This window comes from Salvelinus sp. IW2-2015, linkage group LG36 (genome assembly GCF_002910315.2).
Source record: "Salvelinus sp. IW2-2015 linkage group LG36, ASM291031v2, whole genome shotgun sequence".
Lineage (NCBI taxonomy): Eukaryota > Metazoa > Chordata > Actinopteri > Salmoniformes > Salmonidae > Salvelinus > Salvelinus sp. IW2-2015.
In genome coordinates, this window is record NC_036875.1 from 25,707,740 (window position 1) to 25,734,635 (window position 26,896).

Sequence of the window (26,896 nt, forward strand, 5' to 3'; positions counted from 1 at the left end):
GTTGGTCCTGCCCAGTGGAATGCTTGGTCTGTGCCAGTGACTGGCTTTCCTGTGGGAGTTTCCTCACTGGGCCTCAGCACAGACAGGGAGAGAAAAAGACAGAGTGAAGGAAAGAGAGAGACAGCCTTGAGTGTAAGAGAGAGGGCAAGAGGGTCGGGGAGGGAGAGCGTGGCAGACTTGATGAGCGAGAACTAGTGAGTTAGTAACCACAAGTTTCCACTGCACTCAGACCTCAGAGAGGAGAAAGAGAGGGCTGAGAGACCAGATTCCACTGTGACTGACAGAGAGGGCTCTAGTGACAGGGACTCCGTGTGAGAGAGTCAGCGTTCCTTATGTTGTTGGCCTTAACCTGGGGGTCACTGGGGCGCCACTACATCGCCATGTTCGAGTCCACCCAGAACGTGATGCTGAAGCCCACAGAGACCTGGAGAGAAGCCCTGCTTGACACCCGCGTCATGGACCTCTTCTTCACCGTGAGTCTTATCTTTCTCTCCTCTTCGTCTCTCTGTAGCTAGAATATCCTTGTGTCCTGCTGACTGTTCTTTGACCATTTGTCTTTTATAGTTCTTACCACAGATTAGGAGAGGGAGGGTTTGAACTGTGTATTTTATGAGGCATGTGAAACATGACATATTTTATAGTGAGGCACGTATTAAAAATTATCTTTATTGTAATGTAGTAGTATTTTTCCTGGGTGACGCGTAGATATGGTAGTGAAACTTTTTTATAAAGTGTTTGTGTCTGAGTGTGGAACAAATCAGTCAACTCTCCCTCAGCATCAGGCTCTCTCTGCCAAATACTGCTCCCTTCTCCTCCAGGCAATATCCCCAACTGGAGGCTTCTCTCTATTCTGCATCTCTCAATTTCTACAATTGACATGAGATATGTTGTTGGATGATTGAGGTTGAGAGGCCCATAGAGGTTTTGAGTGGTTTGGCCCTGGAAGATATCTTTTGTATTATGGTCTTTTTTTGTCCAGCTTCACTCCAAAGTTATAAATGTGTAACCCCCCCTCGTTTCATGGAGTGGTTTGAGACCAGAAGATCTATTGTATTGTCTGACCACTGACCAGTATATTGGTCTAACAGAGGGCTAGTGTCTCTTACCTCCTTCTGTGGTATTTGTGGTGGATGGGGTGTTTGTTATTGTAAGACTGCTGTAGTGCAACTGTTCGTCGTGTGTGTGTGTTTTGGTGGGTGCTCAGCTGCTGCTCCTCAATCCTCAGCTGTGAGGGTGAAGGCCCATGGAGGGGGCCGTCCAGACACGTGCCGCCAGGGTCAGAGTTCAAACAGAGCGATGGCAGGATTACACGCTAACCCTGGGATTATTAAAGCCCTATAATATCGGCGTTGCGGACGGGATCACAGAATCCAGACAAATGGAATTCAAGCATTTTATTTTATTTTTATCATAAGACATGAACAAAATGCATCAGTGATTTGTATTTTCCTGCAACTTTCTGAAACGACACAGGAATGTGTGTGCGTGCGCGCCTGTGCCCACACTTTAGCGATGATGCTAATGATAACCTTCTGGTAGATGGAAAGGCTTTCCCAAAAACCTTCTCAATTAAATGTTAACTACACAGTAGCCTATGCCTACCTGGCAAAATTGTATCATGATTCTGCAATAACTTGAGTGCTACAGAAACATAGCTAACAAATCAATGGTATCTGGCTGGTGCCCACTTTCATTAAAGGGTAACTACACCCAAAAATCTAATGTCTTAATTTTTCCTCAGACCTAAAAAGTGGTCTCCTTATGTGGTTTAAGCATTGTTGTGGATTTAGAACATCCAATTCTGTTGTTTTTCTATTTTAAAACGTATGATTTTGAGAGGTAAAAACAGGTAGAAATGGAAACCCAGGTGGAAACAGAATTTTGGGGCAAAATAAGACTGATTTTATAGGGCCCTAGATTAGGGGGCCCCGTTAACACCCCTCGCCTCGCATACCGGTCCATCTCCCCCTGTGTAGGTGTCAATCTCCCTTTAAATGACCCTACTCTGGAGGTGAAGTGGTCTAGGAGGGTTGGAGAGTGGCAGAATTTGGTGAAAGAGGTCTCCCTCCAGGTACATAGAATCACCTATGTCCTTTACATTGCAAAATTGAAGCTTCAGTTCAGTGACTAACAGATCTGAAAGAAATAACAAATGTTAGAGGTAATTTGAATGAATAGCGTTCTCAGTTCCACTCTGAGATATTGGTCTAGGCCGGGGAGGATAAATCGGCGATGGGAATGACGCCACCCTCAAAATACATTGTATCCATCCCCTCTGTTCTTTTGACACCTAGCAAAATGAGCTCTAAGTTATCATTTTCCCCACCAGCTGTAATTTGGGTCTACGACTGTTTTTGTTTGTGGTTTGCGTTGTTTTTGGCTTGTGAGAGTGGCTTTAATTTGTCATTCTCACACGTACACTCCAGCTCTGTTTGCCCAGTAAACCCAATCAGGGCTGCGTCTGTAGAGCTGAGCCTATGATGATGTGACGATGGCTGATTCTACCCTGGGCGGCAGTAACTGAATCTGACAAACGAGGGAGTGAGAAAAGGAGAGAGAGGGAGACAATCATACGGAAGCGCTCAGTTAATTTAAAAAAACAGAAAGGGGAGCCTTCAATCCCCCTGAGGAAATAGACACCAGGCTTTGTCTCCTGCTATAAATAGGAGATTCATTCTCTCCGCAGAGGAGTACCCAGTCTTGTTTTGATTCCCCCCTCTACCCCCTGCCTGTCTCTAACTATAGTCGTACTCGAGGCGATTGGCATAGCTAGCGTTGCGCGGATGTTCGTTGGTGCAGCTGTTTTTAGAGCGCGTGCGGTGTGCGATCTTTGGCCTTGCATTCTTTTTCTCTCCCTCCCTCTTTCCTTCCCTCCACTCCAGAGAATGACTTCAGACTCTGGAGAGGGCAGCAGCACTCACCAGCAGCAGAGGTCTCTTTGCTACGCTACATTAGCATCAGAGTCCTTGGAACACCGTGGCCGACAAACAACCACTACAGCTGGGGGAGGGAGGGAAAGCCAGAAAGGGAGTGAGACAGGGAGGTTGAGAGAAGGAGTTTCTCAGTGGAAGAAAGGATACTTGAGGTGGGGAGAGTGTTCTGGAGCTGTTTGGGGTTGCGTAGGGATTGTGTGGCAAGCACCTGGGCTTTTTCAGGGTCGATAACAGTAAGAGAGTGGGAGAAAAAGCAGACGGAGAGAATAGACAGAGTTCTGAGTGAGCATTCAGAGCCAGGATTCCTCATTGCGCTGCCTGTCAGTGAAAGCACACGTTGCTCCACAGTGGAGCTGAAACCGCCTCACTGCCCGGTCACTACGCATCCGATTCACCATGCAACTTCTCTGACAGAGAATTACAGGTTCTCTCTGACTACTGACTCACTCTGGGTTTGATTGAGACGGCCTCAGCAAGTTTCAGACTGGCTCTGTGATTGATTGGTATTGTCTGTGTTGACATCCAGAGTTACTGTGTCTGGGTACAGTGGCTGGCATTTTGAGCATTCATTCTCTGTTCCCTTTGCTTCAGAAGACGGTGAGTCTGTCACTTCAGTTTGTCTCATAATGCTGTCTTTTTCTGGTTGTAAACAGAAACTACTGAAACTGCATTGAGAGTTGTTGCTCTGTCAGTTGTACCCGTGGCATAACCGGCCCTGGTCAGGTGTGTGTATGAGCCATGTTACTTTGTCTGAGATGCACAATGTCGTACGGGAGGTGCAAATCCTGTTTGGGGTCTATTCCATTACAGCACAGTCTTTGTAGATAAAATAACCTGGATAGGTTTTCATCCAGCTGCTTTCACCGCTCTGCTCATTTTACATTCATGGTCTCACACAATCATCATAATCGTCATCAGAAAAAATTATATTCTCTGTCCTTTAAAACTAACATGGGCAAGAGCTTGTATGTTATTATATCTCCCTTGCTCAACAGAACAACTATTTAATTATAACCTTCCATGCTCCCCTCCACTCAGGTCCACATAAAGATCCGTGAGGATTCAGACATGGCCCAGGACTCCCTGCAGTGCCTGGCCCAGCTGGCCTCCATGCACGGCCCAATCTTCCCTGATGAGAGTGCCCAGGTCTCCTACCTGGCCCACCTGGTGGAGGGGCTTCTCAGCATGATCAATGGGTGAGTCTGTCAGAGCCTTAGACTAATTCTGGTTGGTTTCAATGGACCCAATCCAGGGCTAGAAACACTGCTGCCCTCTGTGCATGCAAGAAGCTCTAATTTGATACTTGGGCCTGTATATCAGTACTGCATGATGATTATGATGGGCTGTATGTGTGTTAGTGGGATTATTTGGACTGGAGGCTGGTAGCATGAATGATGTGATTTGTATGTAATCGACTTGTGTGTCCTTTCAGTTGAAGTAGTACTTATCTGAATCAACAGGGCTCTGCTCGAATGTATAAATAAAACACACACACACCCACACTTGTGCTCGGAACTCGTGACTCAGTAGGCGGAGTGAGTTAGGGGCTCGCTCGCTCTCTCCGTAATCACCTATTCCTGGAGCTTTTTTCCAGTTACATCATCGGAAAACCATGCGGGCAGGATGGCCAATCTGCAGTGGTTGAACAGCTCTGCTTGCTATTGAAATCTATCTGATAAGGTTTAGCGAGCCGCACTGTTCTAGGCAGTAGGCTAGCTACGGCAGGCAGGCCTCAAGACAGTACTCAAACTGGGGCTGTGGAAACATGGCCCTACCCGTCAACAGGTACTGCTCAGTGCTCACACACTGGGCAGCACCGCATCTGGTTTCATACCATGCCTGTTTCAAACATATATTTCAGAATTTTTTTAAAACTAATTTTCCAGATTTTGAATGAAATTGGCCAACATTTCTCTAAGGTTGTGTTTTTGTTTGTGTCCCTCCCCCAGGATAGAGATCGAGGACTCTGAGGCGGTGGGCATCTCTAACATAATCTCCAACCTGATCAGCACATTTCCCCGTGTCATCCTGACTGCCCTGCCCAGCGAGCTCTTCACCTCCTTCATCAACTGTCTCACCCTCCTCACCTGCTCTTTTGGACGCAGCGCCGCCCTGGAGGAAGTGGTCAGCATTACACTCAATCCTTACTGCAGGAACATTACATAGTTGATCCATTCTTTTATTTTTCGTTCTGTTGCGTTGAAAACGCACATTCAATGAGTCTCTACTCTCCCACTTCTCTCGCTCTCTCTCTTTTTCTCTCTCTCTTCCAGCTGGATAAGGATGACATGGTATACATGGAGGCGTATGACAAGCTGTTAGAGTCATGGCTGACCCTGGTTCAGGATGATGAACATTTCCCCCGCGGCTGCTTCGTCCAGCCCGCTGTTCAGGTCTTCAACTCCTACATCCAGTGTCACCTGGCTGCGCCTGACGGCACCCGCAACCTGGTGAGACACACACACACACGTCAATCTAGACTCAAATAAGCAGTCAGTCAATTGTTTTTATGGGTAAATGATATGTCAGCGCTTTCAACAGTCAATCCACCATGCTCCACGTCTTCTAACTCCTTTGTCATACATTCCATCACTCTCTTTCTTTCTGTTTTCTTTCTTCCTCGCTCTCTCTTCATCTGACTCTTCTCCTTCCTTGGTCTCGGTCCCTCTTTAATGTCATGGTCTCTCCCTCCCTCCAGACGGTGAACGGCGTGGCATCTCATGAGGAGGATGAGATTAACGAGTTACAGGAGGATGACAGAGAGCTGTTCTCAGATCAGCTGGCCAGCATCGGCATGTTAGGACGCATAGCAGCCAACCACTGTATCCCCCTACTGACCAGGTATGCATACGTACGTGTGTGTGTGTGTGTGTGTGTATATATATATATACAGTGGGGAGAACAAGTATTTGATACACTGCCGATTTTGCAGGTTTTCCTACTTACAAAGCATGTAGAGGTCTGTAATTTTTATCATAGGTACACTTCAACTGTGAGAGACGGAATCTAAAACAAAAATCCAGAAAATCACATTGTATGATTTTTAAGTAATTAATTTACATTTTATTGCATGACATAAAAGATTTGATCACCTACCAACCAGTAAGAATTCCGGCTCTCACAGACCTGTTAGTTTTTCTTTAAGAAGCCCTCCTGTTCTCCACTCATTACCTGTATTAACTGCACCTGTTTGAACTCGTTACCTGTATAAAAACACCTGTCCACACACTCAATCAAACAGACTCCAACCTTCTCCACAATGGCCAAGACCAGAGAGCTGTATAAGGACATCAGGGATAAAATTGTAGACATGCAACAGGCTGGGATGGGCTACAGGACAATAGGCAAGCAGCTTGGTGAGAAGGCAACAACGTTGGCGCAATTATTAGAAAATGGAAGAAGTTCAAGATGACAGTCAATCACCCTCGGTCTGGGGCTCCATGCAAGATCTCACCTCGTGGGGCATCAAGATCATGAGGAAGGTGAGTTATCAGCCCAGAACACACGGCAGGACCTGGTCAATGACCTGAAGAGAGCTGGGACCCAGTCTCAAAGAAAACCATTAGTAACACACTACACCGTCAGGATTAAAATCCTGCAGCGCACGCAAGGTCCACCTGCTCAAGCCAGCGCATGTCCAGGCCCGTCTGAAGTTTGCCAATGACCATCTCGATGATCCAGACGAGGAATGGGAGCAGGTCATGTGGTCTGATGAGACAAAAATAGAGCTTTTTGGTCTAAACTCCACTCGCCGTGTTTGGAGGAAGAAGAAGGATGAGTACAACCCCAAGAACACTATCCCAACCGTGAAGCATGGAGGTGGAAACATCATTCTTTGGGGATGCTTTTCTGCAAAGGTACAGGATGACTGCACCGTATTGAGGGGAGGATGGATGGGGCCATGTATCGCGAGATCTTGGCCAACAACCTCCTTCCCTCAGTAAGAGCATGAAATGGGTCGGGCTGGGTCTTCCAGCATGACAACGACCCGAAACACACAGCCAGGGCAACTAAGGAGTGGCGCCGTAAGAAGCATCTCAAGGTCCTGGAGTGGCCTAGCCAGTCTCCAGACCTGAACCCAATAGAAAATCTTTGGAGGGAGCTGAAAGTCCGTATAGCCCCGCGACAGCCCCGAAACCTGAAGGATCTGGAGAAGATCTGTATGGACGAGTGGGCCAAAATCCCTGCTGCAGTGTGTGCAAACCTGGTCAAGAACTACAGGAAACGTATGATCTCTGTAATTGCAAACAAAGGTTTCTGTACCAAATATTAAGATCCGCTTTTCTGATGTATCAAATACTTATGTCATGCAATAAAATGCTAATTAATTACTTAAAAATCATACAATGTGATTTTCTGGATTTTGTTTAGATTCCGTCTCTCATAGTTGAAGTGTACCCATGATAGAAATTACAGACCTCTACATGCTTTGTAAGTAGGAAAACCTGCAAAATCGGCAGTGTATCAAAATACTTGTTCTCCCCACTGTGTATATATAAATATATATATATATATATATACATATATGTGTGTACGTATAATGTGTGTTGTGTATATGTACAGTTGAAGTCGGAAGTTACATACACCTTAGCTAAATACATTTAAACTCAGTTTTTCACAATTGCCTGTCTTAGGTCAGTTAGGATCACCACTTTATTTTAAGAATGGAAATGTCAGAATAATAGTAGAGAGAATTATTATTTCAGCTTTTATTTCTTTCATCACATTCCCAGTGGGTCAGAAGTGTACATGCACTCAATTAGTATTTGGTAGCATTGCTTTTAAATGGTTTAACTTGGGTCAAACGTTTCGGCTAGCCTTCCACAAGCTTCCCACAATAAGTTGGGTGAATTTTGGCCCATTCCTCCTGACAGAGGTGGTGTAACTGAGTCAGGTTTGTAGACCTCCTTGCTCGCAACACGCTTTTTCAGTTCTGCCCACAAATGTTCTAAAGGATTGAGGTCAGGGCTTTGTGATGGGCACTCCAATACCTTGACTTTGTTGTCCTTAGGCCATTTTGCAACAACATCGGAAGTATGCTTGGGGTCATTGTCCATTTTGGAAGACCCATTTGCGACCAAGCTTTTAACTTCCTGACTGATGTCTTGAGATGGTGCTTCAATATATCCACATAATTTCCGCCCTCATATGCCATCTATTTTGTGAAGTGCACCAGTCCCTCCTGCAGCAAAGCACCCCCACAACATGATGCTGCCACCCCCGTGCTTCACGGTTGGGATGGTGTTCTTCGGCTTGCAAGCCTCCCCCTTTTTCCTCCAAACATGACAATGGTCATTATGGCCAAACAGTTCTATTTTTGTTTCATCAGACCAGAGGACATTTCTCAAATAAGTACCGTCTTTGTCCCAATGTGCAGTTGCAAACCGTAGTCTGGCTTTTCTATGGCGGTTTTGAAGCAGTGGCTTCTTCCTTGCTGAGCGGCCTTTCAGGTTATGTCGTTATAGGACTCGTTTTACTGTGTATATAGATACTTTTATACCCGTTCCCTCCAGCATCTTCACAAGGTCCTTTGCTGTTGTTCTGGGATTGATTTGCACTTTTCACACCAAAGTACTTTCATCTCTAGGAGACAGAACGCATCTCCTTCCTGAGCGGTATGACGGCTGTGTGGTCACATGGTGTTTATACTTTCGTACTATTGTTTGTACAGATGAACGTGGTACCTTCAGGCGTTTGGAAATTGCTGCCAAGGATGAACCAGACTTGTGGAGGTCTACAATTTTTTTTCTGAGGTCTTGGCTGATTTCTTTTGATTTTCCCTTGATGTTAAGCAAAGAGGCACTGAGTTTGAAGGTAGGCCTTGAAATACATCCACATGAATACCTCCAATTGACTCAAATTATGTCAATTAGCCTATCAGAAGCTTCTAAAGCCATGACATAATTTTCTGGAATTTTCCAAGCTGTTTAAAGGCAAAGTCAACTTTGTGTATGTAAACTTCTGACCTACTGGAATTGTGTATAAGTGAAATAATCTGTCTGTAAACAATTACACCACCAGCCTGTACTGTTGACACTAGAGGTCAAGCGATTAATCAGAATGGCCGATTTAATTAGGGKCGATTTCAAGTTTTCATAACAATCGGTAATCGGCATTTTTGGACACCGATCATGGCCGATTACATTGCACTTCACGAGGAGACTGCGTGGCAGGCTGACTACCTGTTATGCGAGTGCAGCAAGGAGCCAAGGTAAGGTGCTAGCTAGCATTAAACGTATTTTATTTAAAAAACAATCAATCTTAACATAATCACTAGTTAACTACACATGGTTGACGATATTACTAGTTTATCTAGCTTGTCCTGCGTTGCATATAATCGATGCAGTGCCTGTTAATTTATCATTGAATCATAGCCTACTTCGCCAAACGGGTGATTTAACAAGCGCATTCGCGATAAAAGCACTGTCGTTGCACCAATGTGTACCTAACCATAAACATCATGCCTTTCTTAAAATCAATACACAAGTATATATTTTTAAACCTGCATATTTAGTTAATATTGCCTGCTAACATGAATTTATTTTAACTAGGGAAATTGTGTCACTTCTCTTGCGTTCTGTGCAACAGAGTCAGGGTATATGCAGCAGTTTGGGCCGCCTGGCTCGTTGCAAACTGTGTGAAGACTATTTGTTCCTAACAGAGACAGCCAACTTTGCCAAACGGGGGATGATTTAACAAAAGTGCATTTGCGAAAAAAGCACAATCGTTGCACGAATGTACCTAACCATAAACATCCATGCCTTTCTTAAAATCAATACACAGAAGTATATATTTTTTTAAACCTGCATACTTAGCTAAAAGAAATCCAGGTTAGCAGGCAATATTAAACTAGGGAAATTGTGTCACTTCTCTTGCGTTCATTGCACGCAGAGTCAGGGTATATGCGACAGTTTGGGCCGGCTGGCTCGTTGCGAACTAATTTGCCAGAATTTTACGTAATTATGACATAACATTGAAGATTGTGCAATGTAACTGGAATATTTAGATTTATGGATGCCACCCGTTAAATAAAATACGTAACGGTTCCGTATTTCACTGAAAGAATAAACATTTTGTTTTCGAAATGATAGTTTACGGATTTAACCATATTAATGACCTAAGGCTTGTATTTCTGTGTGTTATGTTATAATTAAGTCTATGATTTGATAGAGCAGTCTGACTGAGCGGTGGTAGGCAGCAGCAGGCTCGTAAGCATTCATTCAAACAGCACTTTCGTGCGTTTGACAGCAGCTCTTCACTGTGCTTCAAGCATTGAGCTGTTTATGACTTCAAGCCTATCAACTCCCGAGATTAGGCTGGTGTAACCGATGTGAAATGGCTAGCTAGTTAGCGGGGTGCGCACTAATAGCGTTTCAATCGGTGACGTCACTCGCTCTGCGACCTTGAAGTAGTTGTTCCCCTTGCTCTGCAAGGACCGCAGATTTTGTGGAGCGATGGGTAACGATGCTTCGAGGGTGGTTGTTGTCGATGTGTTCCTGGTTCGAGCCCAGGTAGGGGCGAGGAGAGGGACGGAAGCTATACTGTTACACTGACAATACTAAAGTGCCTATAAGAACATCCAATAGTCAAAGGTATATGAAATATAAATGGTATAGAGAGAAATAGTCCTATAATAACTACAACCTAAAACTTCTTACCTGGGAATATTGAAGACTCATGTTAAAAGGAACCACCAGCTTTCATATGTTCTCATGTTCTGAGCAAGGAACTTAAACGTTAGCTTTGTTACATGGCACATATTGCACTTTTACTTTCTTCTCCAACACTGTTTTTGCATTATTTAAAACAAATTTAACATTTTGCATTATTTATTTGAGGCTAAATTGATTTGATTGATGTATTATATTAAGTTAAAATAAGTGTTCATTCAGTATTGTTGTAATTGTCATTATTACAAATAAATAAAAATCGGCCGAATAATCGGTATGGGCTTTTTTTGGTCCTCCAATAATCGGTATCGGCGTTGAAAAATCATAATCGGCAGACCTCTAGTTTAAAGGCACAGTCAACTTAGTGTATGTGAACTTCTGACCCACTGGAATTGTGATACAGTGAATTATAAGTGAAATAATCTGTCTGTATACAATTGTTGGAAAAATTACTTGTTATGCACAAAGTAGATGTCCTTACCGACTTGCCAAAACTATAGTTTGTTAACAAGACATTTGTGGAGTGGTTGAAAAACTAGTTTTAATGACTCCAGCCTAAGTGTATGTAAACTTCCGACTTCAACTCTCTATATGTATGTATATGTACAGTTGAAGTCGGAAGTTTACATACACTTAGGGTTGGAGTCATTAAAACTTGTTTTTCAACCACTCCACAAATTAGTTGAAAAACTCCACACACACCTCTTGCTATCAGACTATCCCCTAGCTCTGTAAACATGATTCTGACCTGTGTGTGGTTGGTCAGTTTGTTGGAGGAGCGGGTGACGCGGCTCCACGGCCAGCTCCAGAGGACCCAGCAGCACCTCATGAACTCCTCTAACCCCGGATCAGTGGACCGCAAGGTCCTGGATGACCTCTACGAAGACATCCACTGGCTCATACTGGTCTCAGGTCAGTGGATCACTGTGATCATATTTACTCAGATAAGTCCACTCAGAAAACATTTTATTTGTTTAATTATAAGGCACGATTCCCAGCATAAGGCACTATCAATCAATCAAATGTATTTATAAAGCCTTTTTTACATCAGCAGATGTCACAGTACAAAACCCCAGCCTAAAACCCCAAACACCAAGCAATGCAGATGTAGAAGCATGGAGGCTAGGAAAAACTCCCTAGAAAGGCAGGAACCTAGAGTGGAACCAGGCTCTGAGGGGTGGCCAGTCCTCTTCTGGCTGTGCCGGGTGGAGATTATAAGAGTACATGCGTTAAGGCCAGATTGTTCTTCAAGATTTTCAAACGTTCATAGATGACCAGCAGGGTCAAATAAAATCACAGTGGTTGTAGAGGGGGTGAAACAGGTCAGCACCTCAGGAATAAATGTCAGTTAGCTTTTCATAGCTGAGCATTCAGAGTTAGAGACAGCAGGTGCGGTAGAAAGAGAGCGTGTTGAAAATAGCAGGTCTGAGATAAGGTAGCACGTCCGGTGAACAGGTCAGGGTTCCATAGCCGCAGGCAGAACAGTTGAAACTGGAGCAGCAGCACGGCCAGGTGGACTGGGGACAGCAAGGAGTCATCAGGCTAGATAGTCCTGAGGCATGGTCATAGGGCCCAGGTCCTCTGGGTGAGAGAGAGATATTGCAGCATAGATACTGGAGGCTGAGACGGATGGGGTCAGGACACTGTGGCCCCGTCCCACGATACCCCCGGACAGGGCCAACCAGGCAGGACATAACCCCACCCACTTTTCCAAAGCACAGTCCCCACACCACTAGACGGTTATCAACAGACCACAAACTTACTACCCTGAGACAATGCTGAGTATAGCCCACGAAGATCTCCACCACACAAGCCCGAGGGGGCACAAAACCGAACGGTGTGACTAAAGTAACGCACCCCTCCTAGGGACAGTATGGAAGAGCACTAGTGAGTCAGCCCCCGTAATAGGGTCAGAGGCAGAGATCCGAGGGGAGCCAGCAAGGAAGAGACAGCAAGGGTGCCTTGCCGTTCACCTTCACACCCCAGGGCTCGACTACACTCAATCATAGGACCTATTGAATGCTCATCAGTAAAGACTTAAAGGTTTAGACAGAGTCTGCGTCTCTCACATGGATAGGCAGACCATTCCATAAAAATGGAGCTCTATAGGAGAAAGCCCTGCCTCCAGCTGCTTGCTTAGAAAAGGACAATAAGGAGGCCTGCGTCTTGTGACCGTAGAGAACGCGTAGGCACGTACGGCAGGACCAAATCGGAGATTAGTTAGGAGCATTGCACTGGTCTAATCTAGAAGTGACAAAAGCATGGATTAGCTTTTCTGCATAATTTTGGGACAAAACGTTTCAGATTTTTTGCAATATTCTTGATATGTTTGTCAAAAGAAAGATCAGGGTCCCGAGTAACGCCGAGGTCCTTCAGTTTTATTTGAGACGACACCATCAAGATTTTTTATTTTTTTTCCACCTTATTTATTTCACACACTGCGACCTGGCCAAGATTAAAGCAAAGCAATGCGACAAACAACAACACAGTTACACATGGAATAAACAAGCGTACGGTCAATAACATAATAGAAAAAAAGAACGTCTATTTACAGCTTGTGCAAATGGCGTGAGGAGGTAAGGCAATAAATAAGCCATAGTAGCGAAGTAATTACAATTTAGCAAATTAACACTGGAGTGATAGATGTGCAGATGATGATGTGCAAGTAGAAATACTGGTGTGCAAAAGAGCAGAAATGTAAATAAAAACTATGGGGATGCAGTAGGTAGATTGGATGTGCTATTTACAGATGGGCTATGTACAGCTGCAGCGATCCGTTAGCTGCTCAGATAGCTGATGTTTAAAGTTAGTGAGGGAGATATAAGTCTCCAGCTTCAGCAATTTTTGCAATTCGTTCCAGTCATTGGCAGCAGAGAACTGGAAGGAAAGGCGGCCAAAGGAGGTGTTGGCTTTGGGGATGACCAGTGAGATATACCTGCTGGAGCGCGTGCTACGGGTGGGTGTTATCGTGATCAGTGAGCTGAGATAAGGCGGAGCTTTACCTAGCAAAGACTTATAGATGACCTGGAGCCAGTGGGTCTGGCGACGAATATGTAGCGAGGGCTAGCCGACGAGAGCATACAGGTCGCAGTGGTGGGTGGTATATGGGGCTTTGGTGACAAAACGGATGTCACTGTGATAGACTGCATCCAGTTTTCTGAGTAGAGTGTTGGAGGCTATTTTGTAAATGACATCGCCGAAGTCGAGGATCGGTAGGATAGTCAGTTTTACGAGGGTATGTTTGGCGGCGTGAGTGAAGGAGGCTTTGTTGTGAGTGAAGGAGGCTTTGTTGTGAAATTAGGAAGTCGATTCTTTAATTTTGGATTGGAGATGTTTAATAGGAGTCTGAAAGGAGAGTTTACAGTCTAGCCAGACACCTAGGTATTTGTAGTTGTCCACATATTCTAAGTCAGAACCGTCCAGAGTAGTGATGCTAGTCGGGCAGGCGGGTGCGGGCAGCGAACGCTTGAAAAGCATGCATTTAGTTTTACTAGCGTTTAAGAGCAGTTGGAGGCCACGGAAGGAGTGTTGTATGGCATTGAAGCTCGTTTGGAGGTTAACGCAGTGTCCAAAGAAGGGCCAGATGTATACAGAATGGTGTCGTCTGCGTAGAGGTGGATCAGGGAATCACTCGCAGCAAGAGCGACATCGTTGATATATACAGAGAAAAGAGTCGGCCCAAGAATTGAACCCTGTGGTACCCCCATAGAGACTGCCAGCGGTCCGGACAACAGGCCCTCCGATTTGACACACTGAACTCTGCCTGAGAAGTAGTTGGTGAACCAGGCGAGGCAGCCATTTGAGAAACCAAGGCTGTTGAGTCTGCCGATAAGAATACGGTGATTGACAGAGTCGAAAGCCTTGGCCAGGTCGATGAAGACAGCTGCACACAGTATTGTCTTTTATCGATGGCGGTTATGATATCGTTTAGTACCTTGAGCGTGGTTGAGGTGCACCCGTGACCAGCTCGGAAACCGGATTGCACAATGGAGAAGGTATGGTGGATTTCAAAATGGTCAGTGATCTGTTTATTATCTTGGCTTTCGAAAACTTTAGAAAGGCAAGGCAGGATGGATATAGGTCTGTAACAGTTTGGGTCTAGAGTGTCACCCCCTTTGAAGAGGGGGATGACCACGGCAGCTTTCCAATCTTTAGGGATCTCGGACGATACGAAAGAGAGGTTGAACAGACTGGTAATAGGGTTTCAACAATGACGGTAGATAATTTTAGAAAGAGAGGGTCCAGATTGTCCATCCTAGCTGATTTGTACGGGTTCAGGTTTTGCAGCTCTTTCAGAACATCTGCTATCTGGATTTGGGTGAAGGAGAAGCTGGGGAGGCTTGGGCAAGTAGCTGCGGGGGGTGCGGAGGGAGCTGTTGGTCGGGTTTGGGGTAGCCAGGAGGAAAGCATGGCCAGCTGTAGAGAAGTGCTTATTGAAATTCTCAATTATCGTGGATTTATCGGTGGTGACAGTGTTACCTAGCCTCAATGCAGTGGGCAGCTGGGAGGAGGTGCTCTTATTCTCCATGGACTTTAGTGTCCCAAAACCTTTGGGAATTAGTGCTACAGGATGCAAATTTCTGTTTGAAAAAGCTAGCCTTTGCTTTCCTGACTGACTGCGTGTATTGGTTCCTGACTTCCCTGAAAAGTTGCATATCGCGGGGACTATTCGATGCTAGTGCAGTCCGCCGCAGGATGTTTTTGTGCTGGTTGAGGGCAGTCAGGTCTGGAGTGAACCAAGGGCTTTATCTGTTTTTAGTTCTGCATTTTTGTCAGCTCCAAAAGCAGATTTCTTTCTTTTTTGGGGCCTAGAACTAACTTCTCTGTTTTGTCCAAGTTTAAACGAGAGAAAAATTGCCGCCATCCACTTTATTTAAAAAAATTAAATAAAAAATGTAAACCAGGCAAGTCAGTTAAGAACAAATTCTTATTTACAATGATTTACAATTTACAATGACAGCCTAGGAACAGTGTGCACTGCCTCGTTCATGGGCAGAACGGCAGATTTTTGACCTTGTCAGCTCGGGGATTCGATCGAGCAACCTTTTGGTTACTGGCCCAACGCTCTAACCACTAGGCTACCTCCCTCTCCCATCCTTATGTCTGAAACACAGGCTTCCAGGATAGGGAATTTTGGGCTTCACCATGTTTCATCCAAATGTACAGCTGTGTGTCGTCCACATAGTGAAAGTTGACTGTGTGTGTGTGTGTATTTATATATGGTCCCTTGTTGTTTTATGCATGGATTTATTTTGTAACAAATCTTTTTAGCATTCAGTCCATTTTATTGACCATTAGCATAAAATTAAACCTAACTGCACTCTGGGGGGCATAGACTATGTCCTTCGATCTCCTTAGTTGTTTTTAGGGACTAAATTTAGGCTGGGAGGCAGGCTGCGCTGGTGTATTGGTGCATGGCAGGAATGTTGGTTCGTGGAGGGCCAGGCCACCAGTTGTGCAACTGTTTTACTGTATAGTGCATTTTAGCATTCCCATTGGCTACATAATTCCCCTTCAGCGCGTAACTCAATTTGCACCCCTAGTTGGTTCTCTTAGTGTGCTCAGAGTTTTCTAGGGTATCCTAGCAACTGATAAAGAATGGCATTGTTAGTCATTTATTAGTGGACCGCTCCACTGCAGTGAGCATGATGTTTGCTCTGTTTGAAAACGTTTTCTTCTGTAAGTGCCTCTATAATGGATTGTTTCTGGCTAGTGCTAGTCCTAGTTGTAATTGTGAATGCAAATGGTTTGTGTGTGTGCGTGTGTTCCAGGCTACCTCCTGGCAGATGACCCTCAGGGTGAGACTCCTCTGATCCCAGCTGAGGTGATGGAGTATTCTATCAACCACTCTACTGAGGTAGACATCAACACCACCTTGCAGATACTGGGCTCCCCTGGAGAGAAGGCCTCCTCTATCCCAGGATGCAACAGGACAGACTCCGTCATCAGGTAAGGGCGGGACTACTTCATTGCAAACACCTAGTTTCGTATCAAATTCCCAGATCTAAATTGGATAGCTGGTTTGAAAGGAATGACTAAAACCAACAGACCCCCAGGCCCCCGTCAGTGGACCAGAGTTGCTCATCTCCGCTATAAATCCATCAATTAATGGGTCTAAAACGCACTGTCGCAGTCAGTGATCTAATGAACAGCTTGGACAGTCTCCCCTCATTGTCTCAGTCAGGGATCTAATGAACAGCTTGGACAGTCTCCCATCACTGTCTCAGTCAGTGATCTAATGAACAGCTTGGACAGTCTCCCATCACTGTCTCAGTCAGGGATCTAATGAAACAGCTTGGACAGTCTATCACTGTCTCAGTCAGTGATCTAATGACAGCTTGGACAGTCTCCATCACTGTCTCAGTCAGTGTCTAATGAACAGCTTGGACAGTTCCCATCATGGTCGGATCTAATGACAGCTTTGGACAGTCTCGTCATGTCCTCAGTCAGTGATCTAATGAACAGCTTGGACAGTCTCCCGTCACTGTCTCAGTCAGTGATCTAATGAACAGCTTGGACAGTCTCCCATCACTGTCTGTCAGTGATCTAATGAACAGCTTGGACAGTCTCCATCACTGTCTCAGTCAGGGATCTAATGAACAGCTCCCCCCACTGTCTACAGAAGCTGAGCTCTAAGCGGTGTACTTGTTAACTAAGCCCTGGTTGTAGTGCTCTGTCACGTTCACAACATTGCGCTGTCTGTCCGGAGTGTGCCTTGTAAAAACCTACTGTCCCATGGCAGCAGCCTTTCCCTTATAGTATTTTCCAGGCGGGGCACAAAGGTCCACATAGCACTACACAGGCCATCTGGCACAGAAACTGTCCATTGAAGCAAACAGAAGGTTTTTTAGGCGGCAACAGATCTAGGTATTGGTTCCTCGCACCACCAGTACAGTACAATGGTAGGGGAAATATTACGTACAGGGCTAATGAGCCACCCGTGTGTGTGCACGCATTTGGGTGTGGCCCCCTGGGGGGGTGGTGCCAGTGCCACAGAGGGGGAATGCCCTGGCACAGACCCAGCCATGCTAGCCGCTCACACACACACACACACAGGATCTTGGACACACACATGATGGCGTAGCGGCCTAGCCAGCCTTAGAGCAGCACCAGCCCCAGACCACCACTCCCCAACATTCATTTAAGGCAGGGCCAGGTGCTGCTAAGACTAGTAGGGGGCTGGGGTAGTGTGTGCGTGTCTGCACGCGTGCTTTTGGGGTCGGGGGTACATGGGCAATCATATAGGGAATTTGAGGTGGTGGGGGTCGTGATAGTGGGCTCTGGATTGTTCTTTGAGGGGGCACAGGGACAGAGGAATGGAAAGGCAAGAGGCCGGGCATCGGATTTCCTAATAACACTGTGCGACCCCGGCTCTGTTAATGTCAATGGGCTTTTGTTTTTGCAAACAATGTGAAACAGTGCACTGTCATGCTGCGTGGGCACGTACTGAGGCCCATCTCTTACATACAGAACACTAAGCTGCACTAAGCCCTCTATCTCTCTGGACTTTGTCACGTGTGTGTGGGTCAACGTGGTCATTTGTTGTCGGAGTTACTGAAATGAACAGACTAAATCCCTACCTCTCTTTTGTTCTTCCCCTTCCCTCCTCTTGCTCATCCTGGCCTTGGCTTCTTATTACAATTTATCCACCTCTTTTTCCTCCTCTCACTTCCCTTGCTATCACACTCTCCTTTTTCCTTCTCTCTCTCTCTTTTGCCATTTCTTTCTCTTTAACCTCTATCATTCCTTCACTCTCCCTGTCCCCTCTCTCAGGTTGTTGTCAGCGGTGTTGAGGACATCAGAGGTAGAGTCCAGGGCCACCAGGGCCAGTCTGACAGAGCTGCTCAGCCCTCAGATGGGGAAGGACATTGTCTGGTTCCTCAAACGCTGGGCTAAGACTTACCTACTGGTGGACGAGAAACTCTACGGACAGGTACAACTACCACCAGACTAGGGATGTGACAAATGGAGAAAAAAATCTTAACATTTAAGCTGCCATTTCTTAAACGGTTTTCCGATAAAACAATAAGACAAATTCACACAGTTCCATGTGAATTCACAATGCAGATGGTCTACATCGCGCTTCCCGCTGACAGAGAATACATTATTTATGCTGCTGGTTCTTTTCAGGAGTGTAGCGCGTGTAGCTTGTTGTCGTCCAATCACAAGTCATCAAACCGGCACTAGGCTACAGTCATAGAGCTAGAGCCTCCAAGTGGCAAGTTATTAGGATATTTCTAGGCTAATCAATGGAAGATGGAATTAAAATGGCAGAACTAAAAGTTAAATGAGAAGGACCAGCTACAACACCAAGAGCCAACAGGTAGTAATAATCTGAATGGATTTGTTGTTATTTACTGTAGGATTCGGGAGGGGAGAAAGTTATGTAGTCTCAATTAGCCTAGCTAACATTAGCTAGCTCATCTCAATTTGAGGCAGTCAAGACAGAGATACTATGTAATCAGATGAGATAATAAATACAGGTAATTCGGAAAGTATTCAGACCCGTTGACTTTATCCACATTTTGTTACGTTGCAGCCTTATTCTAAAATGGATTAAATCGTTTTTTCCCCCTCAATCTACAAACAATAATCCATAATGACAGTGAAAATAGGTTTAGAAATGTTTGCAAATTTAGAAAAAGTAAAAAACATATCTTATTTACATAAGTATTCAGACCCTTTGCTATGAGACTCGAATTTGAGCTCCAGTGCATCCTGTTTCCATTGATCATCCTTGAGAAGTTTCTACAACTTGTGGTAAATTCTCAGTGCTAGAGGAATCACTACAGACACCCTGGTTCGAATCCAAGCAGTATCACAACCGGCCGTGATTGGGAGTCCCATAGGGCGGCACACAATTGGCCCAGCGCTGTCCGGGTTTGGCCGGTGTAGTAGGCAGTCATTGTAAATAAGAATTTGTTCTTAAGTGACTTGCCTAGTTAAATAAAGGTTAAATTAAAAACTAAATTTTTAAAAATTAGCTTTTTCCTCCTAACATTACAGGATTGTTTCATTAGGTATTTGTAACATTTTAATTTTCACTTTATGATGATGATCGGTACCTGTTAGTGGTAGTTTTGTAATTTTACATTTGGTAATAAAAAATATATACTCTACCGTTAAAAAGTTTGGGGTCACTTAGAAATGTCCTTGTTTTTGAAAGAAAAGCACATTTTTCGTCCATTAAAATAACATCAAATTGATCAGAAACACAGTGTAGATGTTGAAAATGACTATTGTAGCTGGAAACGGCAGATTTTTGATGGAATATCTACATTGGCGTACAGAGGTCATTTATCAGCAACCACCACTCCTGTGTTCCAATGCCACGTTGTGTTAGCTAATCAAAGTTTATCATTTCATATCATATCACTAAATTCCCAATCTGGCCCTCAACCATCACGGTCACCTAATAATCCCCAGTTTACAATTGGCTCATTCATCCCCCTCCTCTCCCCTGTAACTATTCCCCAGGTCGTTGCTGCAAATGAGAACGTGTTCTCAGTCAACTTACCTGGTAAAATAACGGTAAAATAAAAATAAAATAAAAAATTTTAAAAGGCTAATTGATCATTAGAAAACACTTTTGCAATTATGTTAGCACAGTTGAAAACTGTTCTGATTAAAGAAGCAATAAAACTGGCCTTCTTTAGACTAGTTGAGTATCTGGAGCATCAGCATTTGTGGGTTCGATTACAGGCTCAAAATGGCCAGAAACAAAAAACAGTTTGGGATTTTTTTTCTTAACGTTAAAGATCACAATTTTTTTGAAACGTTCACAACACCAGACACCACCGTCTGATTTGTCTTAATGTGGTCGTCCATAATAACACTTCTCACTCCAACCCTCTGAGTGTGAAGGCCCTATAACATGGTGCGGCAGGTAGCCTAGTGGTTAGAGCGTTGGGCCAGTAACCGGAAGGTTGCTCGATCGAATCCCAAAGCTGACAAGGTAAAAATCTGTCATTCTGACCCTGAACAAGGCAGTTAACCCATTGTTCCTAGCCTGTCATTGTAAATAAGAATTTGTTCTTTACTGACTTGCCTTTAAATAAAACAATAACACTGGCATGGTAATGGACTTGGCATGGATTTGACAGATGGCTTGACGGATGACTTCATAAATAGTCTTTGTGACATTCACTGATGAGGAGGCGGCCACTGGACACTTGAGGTGAAAATGCCAGGGATTGTCCTCCATCACTGTCTACAGTAGCTAAGCTCTGAGAGCTCTCTTGAGTGTTCTTAAAGTATCCCTGTAAAGCCCTCCTTGTAGAGTTCTGTCATGTTTACACCACCAGTGTAATTTCACCTTAACACCAGTGTACTCTCTGGAAGTGTGTCTTGTAAAACCGGGTTCGCTGTGGGTCTTGGCATGGTGTGGAGCAGTGCAGTATACCACTGGACTGGACCGTGCAGGCAGTTGACTGACATCAGCTGCCATGGCTATTTATGATGTGATCTGTTCAAGTGTTGCAGTGATTTTCACCTATGCCTCAAACCATTTCACACCTATCTTTCTCACTCTTTTCATCCCTCCTTCAGGTCAGTATACCCCTGAGCACTGCGTTTGGGGCCGACACGGAGGGGGCCCAGTGGATTGTGGGATACCTGCTGGAGAAAGTGATCAACAACCTGTCTGTGTGGAGCTCTGAACCTGAACTGGCTAACGACACGGTGGAGCTACTGGTCTGTCTGGTGGAGAAGAGGGAGAGGTCCGACACTGACTTATGTATCCCAACTTGAACAATGCACACACAAACATCTAGTTAGCAAATGAGCCTAAACGTTGGTGCTTGAAACAATTACCCCTTGTGGTGGAGTGATAGTAGATGAGAAAATGTATCTCACCAATGATTATCACATGCCAACAAACCTTTCTCCATCCCTCCTCTCTCAGGGCCAACATAGTGGTGCAGTGTGAGAACTGGTGGAACTTAGCAAAGCAGTTTGCCAGCCGCAGCCCTCCCCTGGACCTGCTCTCCAGCTCAGTACAAAGGACCCTGATGAAGGCCCTGGTTCTGGGGGGCTTCGCACACATGGACTCAGACACCAAGCAGCAATACTGGACCGAGGTAGGGAATCCTATAGAACCCCAAAGAACACAAAGCCTGCCTATTTCTAAAATTTATCTTATTAAAATGTGATTTTAAACCTAACCATACTGATAACCTTAAGCCTAACCTTACATTTAAATTAAGACCAAAAATACAAATTGTTTTCATGAATTTTTACAATCTGCCAATTTGGATTTTGTGTCCGTGGTAACTCTTGGAAACCCTACCAAACAGTGCTCACCTTACTGCTGTCCCCCACCCACTCAGCAACGATGGTATTAATTAATGATGTTTTAGGTACTGTTGTGTGCCTCCATGTTGTCAGTATGTACTTCATGTCCCACATCTCATCAATGTGATGACTTGTTGCAATAATGTATGACAGTGTGTTCAGACGTCGCTTTGTACTTGCAGAGCAATAATTGTAATATTTCTTCATCAGGGCCGTCAGTTTTTCAACATGGCATCTTGTATTCTGGTTCTAGATATGCCATTAGGGCAAGGTTCCCCAACTGGTGATTTCTGTTAACTCGAAATGACACAACGACAAGGTTCCAGTTTAACAAAGTTTACTATACCGTATGAACACACTCAAAGGCAGCCATTACACTCAAGGCTAGGTCCATCGACAACCAGACTCCCTGCGCAGGCGCACTCTTGACTGAGTGATAGCCCCGTAATAACAGAAATATAGGGATACTTAAAACATGAACTTAACAATCTCCCCCTTTTCTTTAAAGACAAATAAAACATCAACAACATAATTAAACGTCCAAGTATTATTCAAGATCCCATTACAAATGGGTTGTGTGACAGTTTTTATTTGTATTACTCAAGCTGCCACTTTCCATTACTGAGAGCCTGTAGGAGCACAAGACCGGATGCTCCTTTTTTAGTCAGACAGTCAGCAAGCTGTTCCTTTGTGGTCGACCACAGAATCCGCTGGATTCTCTGTGCTTGAATAAGTTCCTAGATGCTGTTAATCTTGAAGTCTTTTCTCTGTGACAGACTTGGTTGACTTCACAGCATCAACTAATGAGTAGTTGTCAGTGACACAAACTACAGGTAGAAAGTGCCATTTTGTCCCACCAGTGTTAAMCTCTGAGAACAGAGTTGCAAGAAAGATAGCATTGTCAATTCCATCCGCAAGAGCAAGGGTTTCTCCAGCAAGTCCGCTTCGGACGACCCTTCTGATCCTTTTTGACTGCCAACAGATAGGTGAGAATCTTCCTCCTTCACCCATTAACACCATTAGATGTCCACCTTGTGTGCCTCCATCTGTAAGGTTCCCTAGCAAAGCATCACTGAAGACAACTAGTTTCAAAGAGTCATCTTTTCCAACATGCTGAAACTTTAAAGTCACTTGTAGTGATTTCAGTTTACGAACAACTTTGTTTGCCTCATGAATGGTTTGTACAGTGGCGTGTTTTGTGTTAGATGCCAAGTTGCAACCATCAAACCAGGTCTACTCTGTCTKMCAYCCCATAYAATTTGTCCTATCTTTGACCTCAATTGACCAGCTTCAATTCCACATAGAGGGGAATTCCTTTGTACGGCTCTTGAAGAATCCATGTGGATGGGTTGAAGATTCTTGATATAGCTCTCCTGTTGCATCCGTATTTTTCCATCAACTGTAATAAACTCTATGCCAACATAACAAAAATGATCATGCTCCTCACGGCCAACCTAGAAAACAGCTTTGAGGTGTGGAATCACAGTTGAAGCAAAGGTTTGTGAGCCACCCCAGATAAAGTCATCAACATGACAGGCAAGTACTCCAGTCACATTGCAGTCTTGATCAAGCCAATAGAAGACTGCAGGATCCACTTGTGACATTTTTGTATTCAGCATTGTTGCCTTGACTTTGTTGTACCAGTAGAGTGATGCATCTGCCAGTCCATACACACACTTTTTTAGTTTCCACAGTGTTCCTTCGCTTTTAGCTTCAGGCGGAGGTCGGATGTGAATGTCCCTTGACAGCTCTGTTCCCTGCAAAAATGCAGATTTGATGTCTATGGAATTAAGTTTCCATTTTTTCTGGCAGATCACTGACATCAGCAATCTGAGTGACTCTGAGGCGCATGTCGGTGAGTCTTTTGGGAGTTCTTTGGCAGCCAGCTCCTCAAAACCTCTAGCTACTAGACGTGCTTTAGGCACTATTCCAGTTAAGGATTCTTTAAGGGTACACACCCACCTTGTTGAGARGCATTTTTGGCCAATGTCTTTGACTTCCTCAAACACTCAATTTTTCCTTCAATTACTGAGCTCATCTAGCTTAGCGGAGTCAAATGACACGTCCTTTGTTTCAAGTACATCATAATTTTGAATGTCATTCTGTTTTTCTCGATTTTCCATTGATTCAATTCTGATATTATCTACAAGTGACAGGTCAGCTGACCCTGTTGTACCAGAAAGTGTAGCTGGTTCAGAGTACTGCAAGTTGTACCAGTTCTTGTGTTTTACTTTTCCTGCTCGTCCAATGACGGTTGCTGTATGTGGAATACCACTTTCTCTGTCCATGTATTTAACAGTTTGTCCTGTTTTCAGATTGGAACAACCATGTTCTCTTAACACATATGGCTGTTGTTGAATGTTTTCCTCATTTGAACGCTCAACAGTATTACCTGTGGCATGGTTCATTTCCTGTGTCAGTTTCGGTGTCCATATCATTGGATGCGACATCTGGTAGGTTTGTGTCTGTTACTGTGTCCTTTTTGTCATTTTCATTAGGAGACTGATTCTCAGCAACTGCCCCTCTATCTTGTTGATCATTTACTTTCCACAATCTTGAGTGATGCACCCTGACAGTGATGCCTCCTTGCCTCACAAATATCACCACACCATCTTGACCAATGACTACTCCCGGTCCTTTCCACTCTTGACAGTCAAATTGTTTGTAGTTTACTTTGTTTCCAGTTTCGTACTTATCAAATTTATTTATATAGCCCTTCGTACATCAGCTGATATCTCAAAGTGCTGTACAGAAACCCAGCCTAAATCCCAAACAGCAAGCAATGCAGGTGTAGAAGCACGGTGGCTAGGAAAAACTCCCTAGAAAGGCCAAAACCTAGGAAGAAACCTAGAGAGGAACCAGGCTATGAGGGGTGGCCAGTCCTCTTCTGGCTGTGCCGGGTGGAGACTATAACAGAACATGGCCAAGATGTTCAAATGTTCATAAATGACCAGCATGGTCAAATAATAATAATCACAGTAGTTGTCGAGGGTGCAGCACCTCAGGAGTAAATGTCAGTTGGRCAGTTGGCTTTTTTAGCACGTCCGGTGAACAGGTCAGGGTTCCGTAGCCGCAGGCAGAACAGTTGAAACTGGAGCAGCAGCATGGCCAGGTGGACTGGGGACAGCAAGGAGTCATCATGTCAGGTAGTCCTGAGGCATGGTCCTAGGGCTCAGGTCCTCCGAGAGAGAGAAAGAAAGAGAGAAAGAATTAGAGAGAGCATACTTAAATTCACACCGGATAAGACAGAAGTACTCCAGATATAACAAACTGACCCTAGCCCCCCGACACAAACTACTGCAGCATAAATACTGGAGGCTGAGACAGGAGGGGTCAAGAGACACTGTGGCCCCATCCGATGATACCCCCGGACAGGGCCAAACAGTCTGGCTTATCATCATTATTCCCTGAACTGCTGAGTAACTTCTGAAGTCTGTCAACTGTAGCATGTCTAAACTGTTTGTAAAGCTTTAACAATACTTTGTGTTTTTCTTTAGTTTTCATGTTCTCTGTGACTGTCAGAATCTCCATGTGCTCTGTGTCAGTCAGAATCTCATTTTTGCATGGACTCTGTGTGATATCTTTGTCTAAAATGTTTACACAATAGTGGCCTGAGGTAGTAAGTTCAAGAGTCACTGGTTGTTTAAACATCACTGCCTTGTCATTTTTTATGTCTAGTACAGCCTCTGCCTTCTTGAGGGAAGCTTTGCTTAATAGTAAGGGGATATCTGTAGGGACCACCTCTGTTTCAATGTGACACTTAGTCTGACCAACTTTTGCTGGTATCTTAACTCTCTTGGTAGAATGGACAATTCTCCCATCTCCAAATTTGAAAGCTCTGTTGCTTGGTGTGTCAATCATATTTTGTACTTCTTTCATATTTAGTTCACTGACATAGCTATCAAGCCATTTTGCACCACACACTGTCCGTGTACATGCAGTATCAATCACAGCAGATCCTAAGGATTCAACTATAAAAATCTCAGTATCAGATTCATTTGAAAACAGTGTAATGTTACACTGCTCTATCTCTGTGTTTACATTTTCCTCTGTTAGTTTAACTTGTTCATTTTTATGAGGAGTCTTTAACCCAATGGTAAGTGCTTTGACAAATAGCACATTTTGATCTCCTTCCATATTTGTCCAGTGGATTTGTGCCGGGAAATGGCGCCCTCTTCTGGTTGTCTTGAGAACGTGACTTGTTGGCCCCTTTTCTCTGCTGCTCAGTGTAATATGCTGTGTCACTCACTTGCATTCCATCTGTTACAGACGTCTTTTCACCAAAAATAATTTTTGGTGCCGACTTCATTGATGCAAAAGTCTGCACAGTACAAGCAGTCAAAGCCAACTGTTTCTCCCTACCATCTAGACAGGCAGTATCTAGCAACTTGAAAGCTAACACTGCATCCGGGAGAACCATGTCGTGCTTGCGCATCCTATTGTACCTCTGTTGGAAATCAATTATGTAGTCCGTCATTGCAACCGAAATATCTCTCGTAACACTGTCAAAGTTTGAATATGCCTCGTAGGCACGGTCTTTCTCTTCTTTAAGAAATACAGAATCTAGTGCTGTGATCAAAGTTCCCATACCGTCATCCTTGTTCAAATCCTCAACGGATATTTCCAGTGCTGTATCTCTCACTCTTCCCTCGAGCGATAATACCACTGCAAGTGCTTGCTTTTTCACGTCCAGATTAGTAACCTGTGTCCAGATTGCAAGTTCATTTTTCCAACTTTCGTACGACCTCTTCTCGTCGAAGCGAGGTGGCACATTGTGGTTATTAGCCATCCTCTGCTACCAATGTTAACTCAAAATAACACAACGACAAGGTTCCAGTTTAGCAAAGTTTACTATACCGTATGAACACACTCAAAGGCAGCCATTACACTCAAGGCTAGGTCCATCGACAACCAGACTCCCTGTGCAGGCGCACTCTTGACTGAGTGATAGCCCCGTAATAACAGAAATATGGGGATACTTAAAACATGAACTTAACAATT

The 26,896-nt window shown here is 44.4% G+C and overlaps 1 protein-coding gene across 1 annotated transcript in view; it reads left to right on the top strand.

The window, feature by feature from the left end:
* The window catches only part of LOC111959439 (exportin-4), a 53,251-nt gene that overhangs the window by 19,313 nt on the left and 7,042 nt on the right, over positions 1-26,896 (top strand). The window contains 10 exon segments of the mRNA XM_023980985.2: positions 361-473; positions 3,972-4,129; positions 4,883-5,057; positions 5,207-5,383; positions 5,632-5,774; positions 11,370-11,515; positions 16,375-16,552; positions 18,377-18,536; positions 21,152-21,321; positions 21,507-21,681. Of these exon segments, the coding sequence (XP_023836753.2) occupies positions 361-473; positions 3,972-4,129; positions 4,883-5,057; positions 5,207-5,383; positions 5,632-5,774; positions 11,370-11,515; positions 16,375-16,552; positions 18,377-18,536; positions 21,152-21,321; positions 21,507-21,681 (1,595 nt within the window).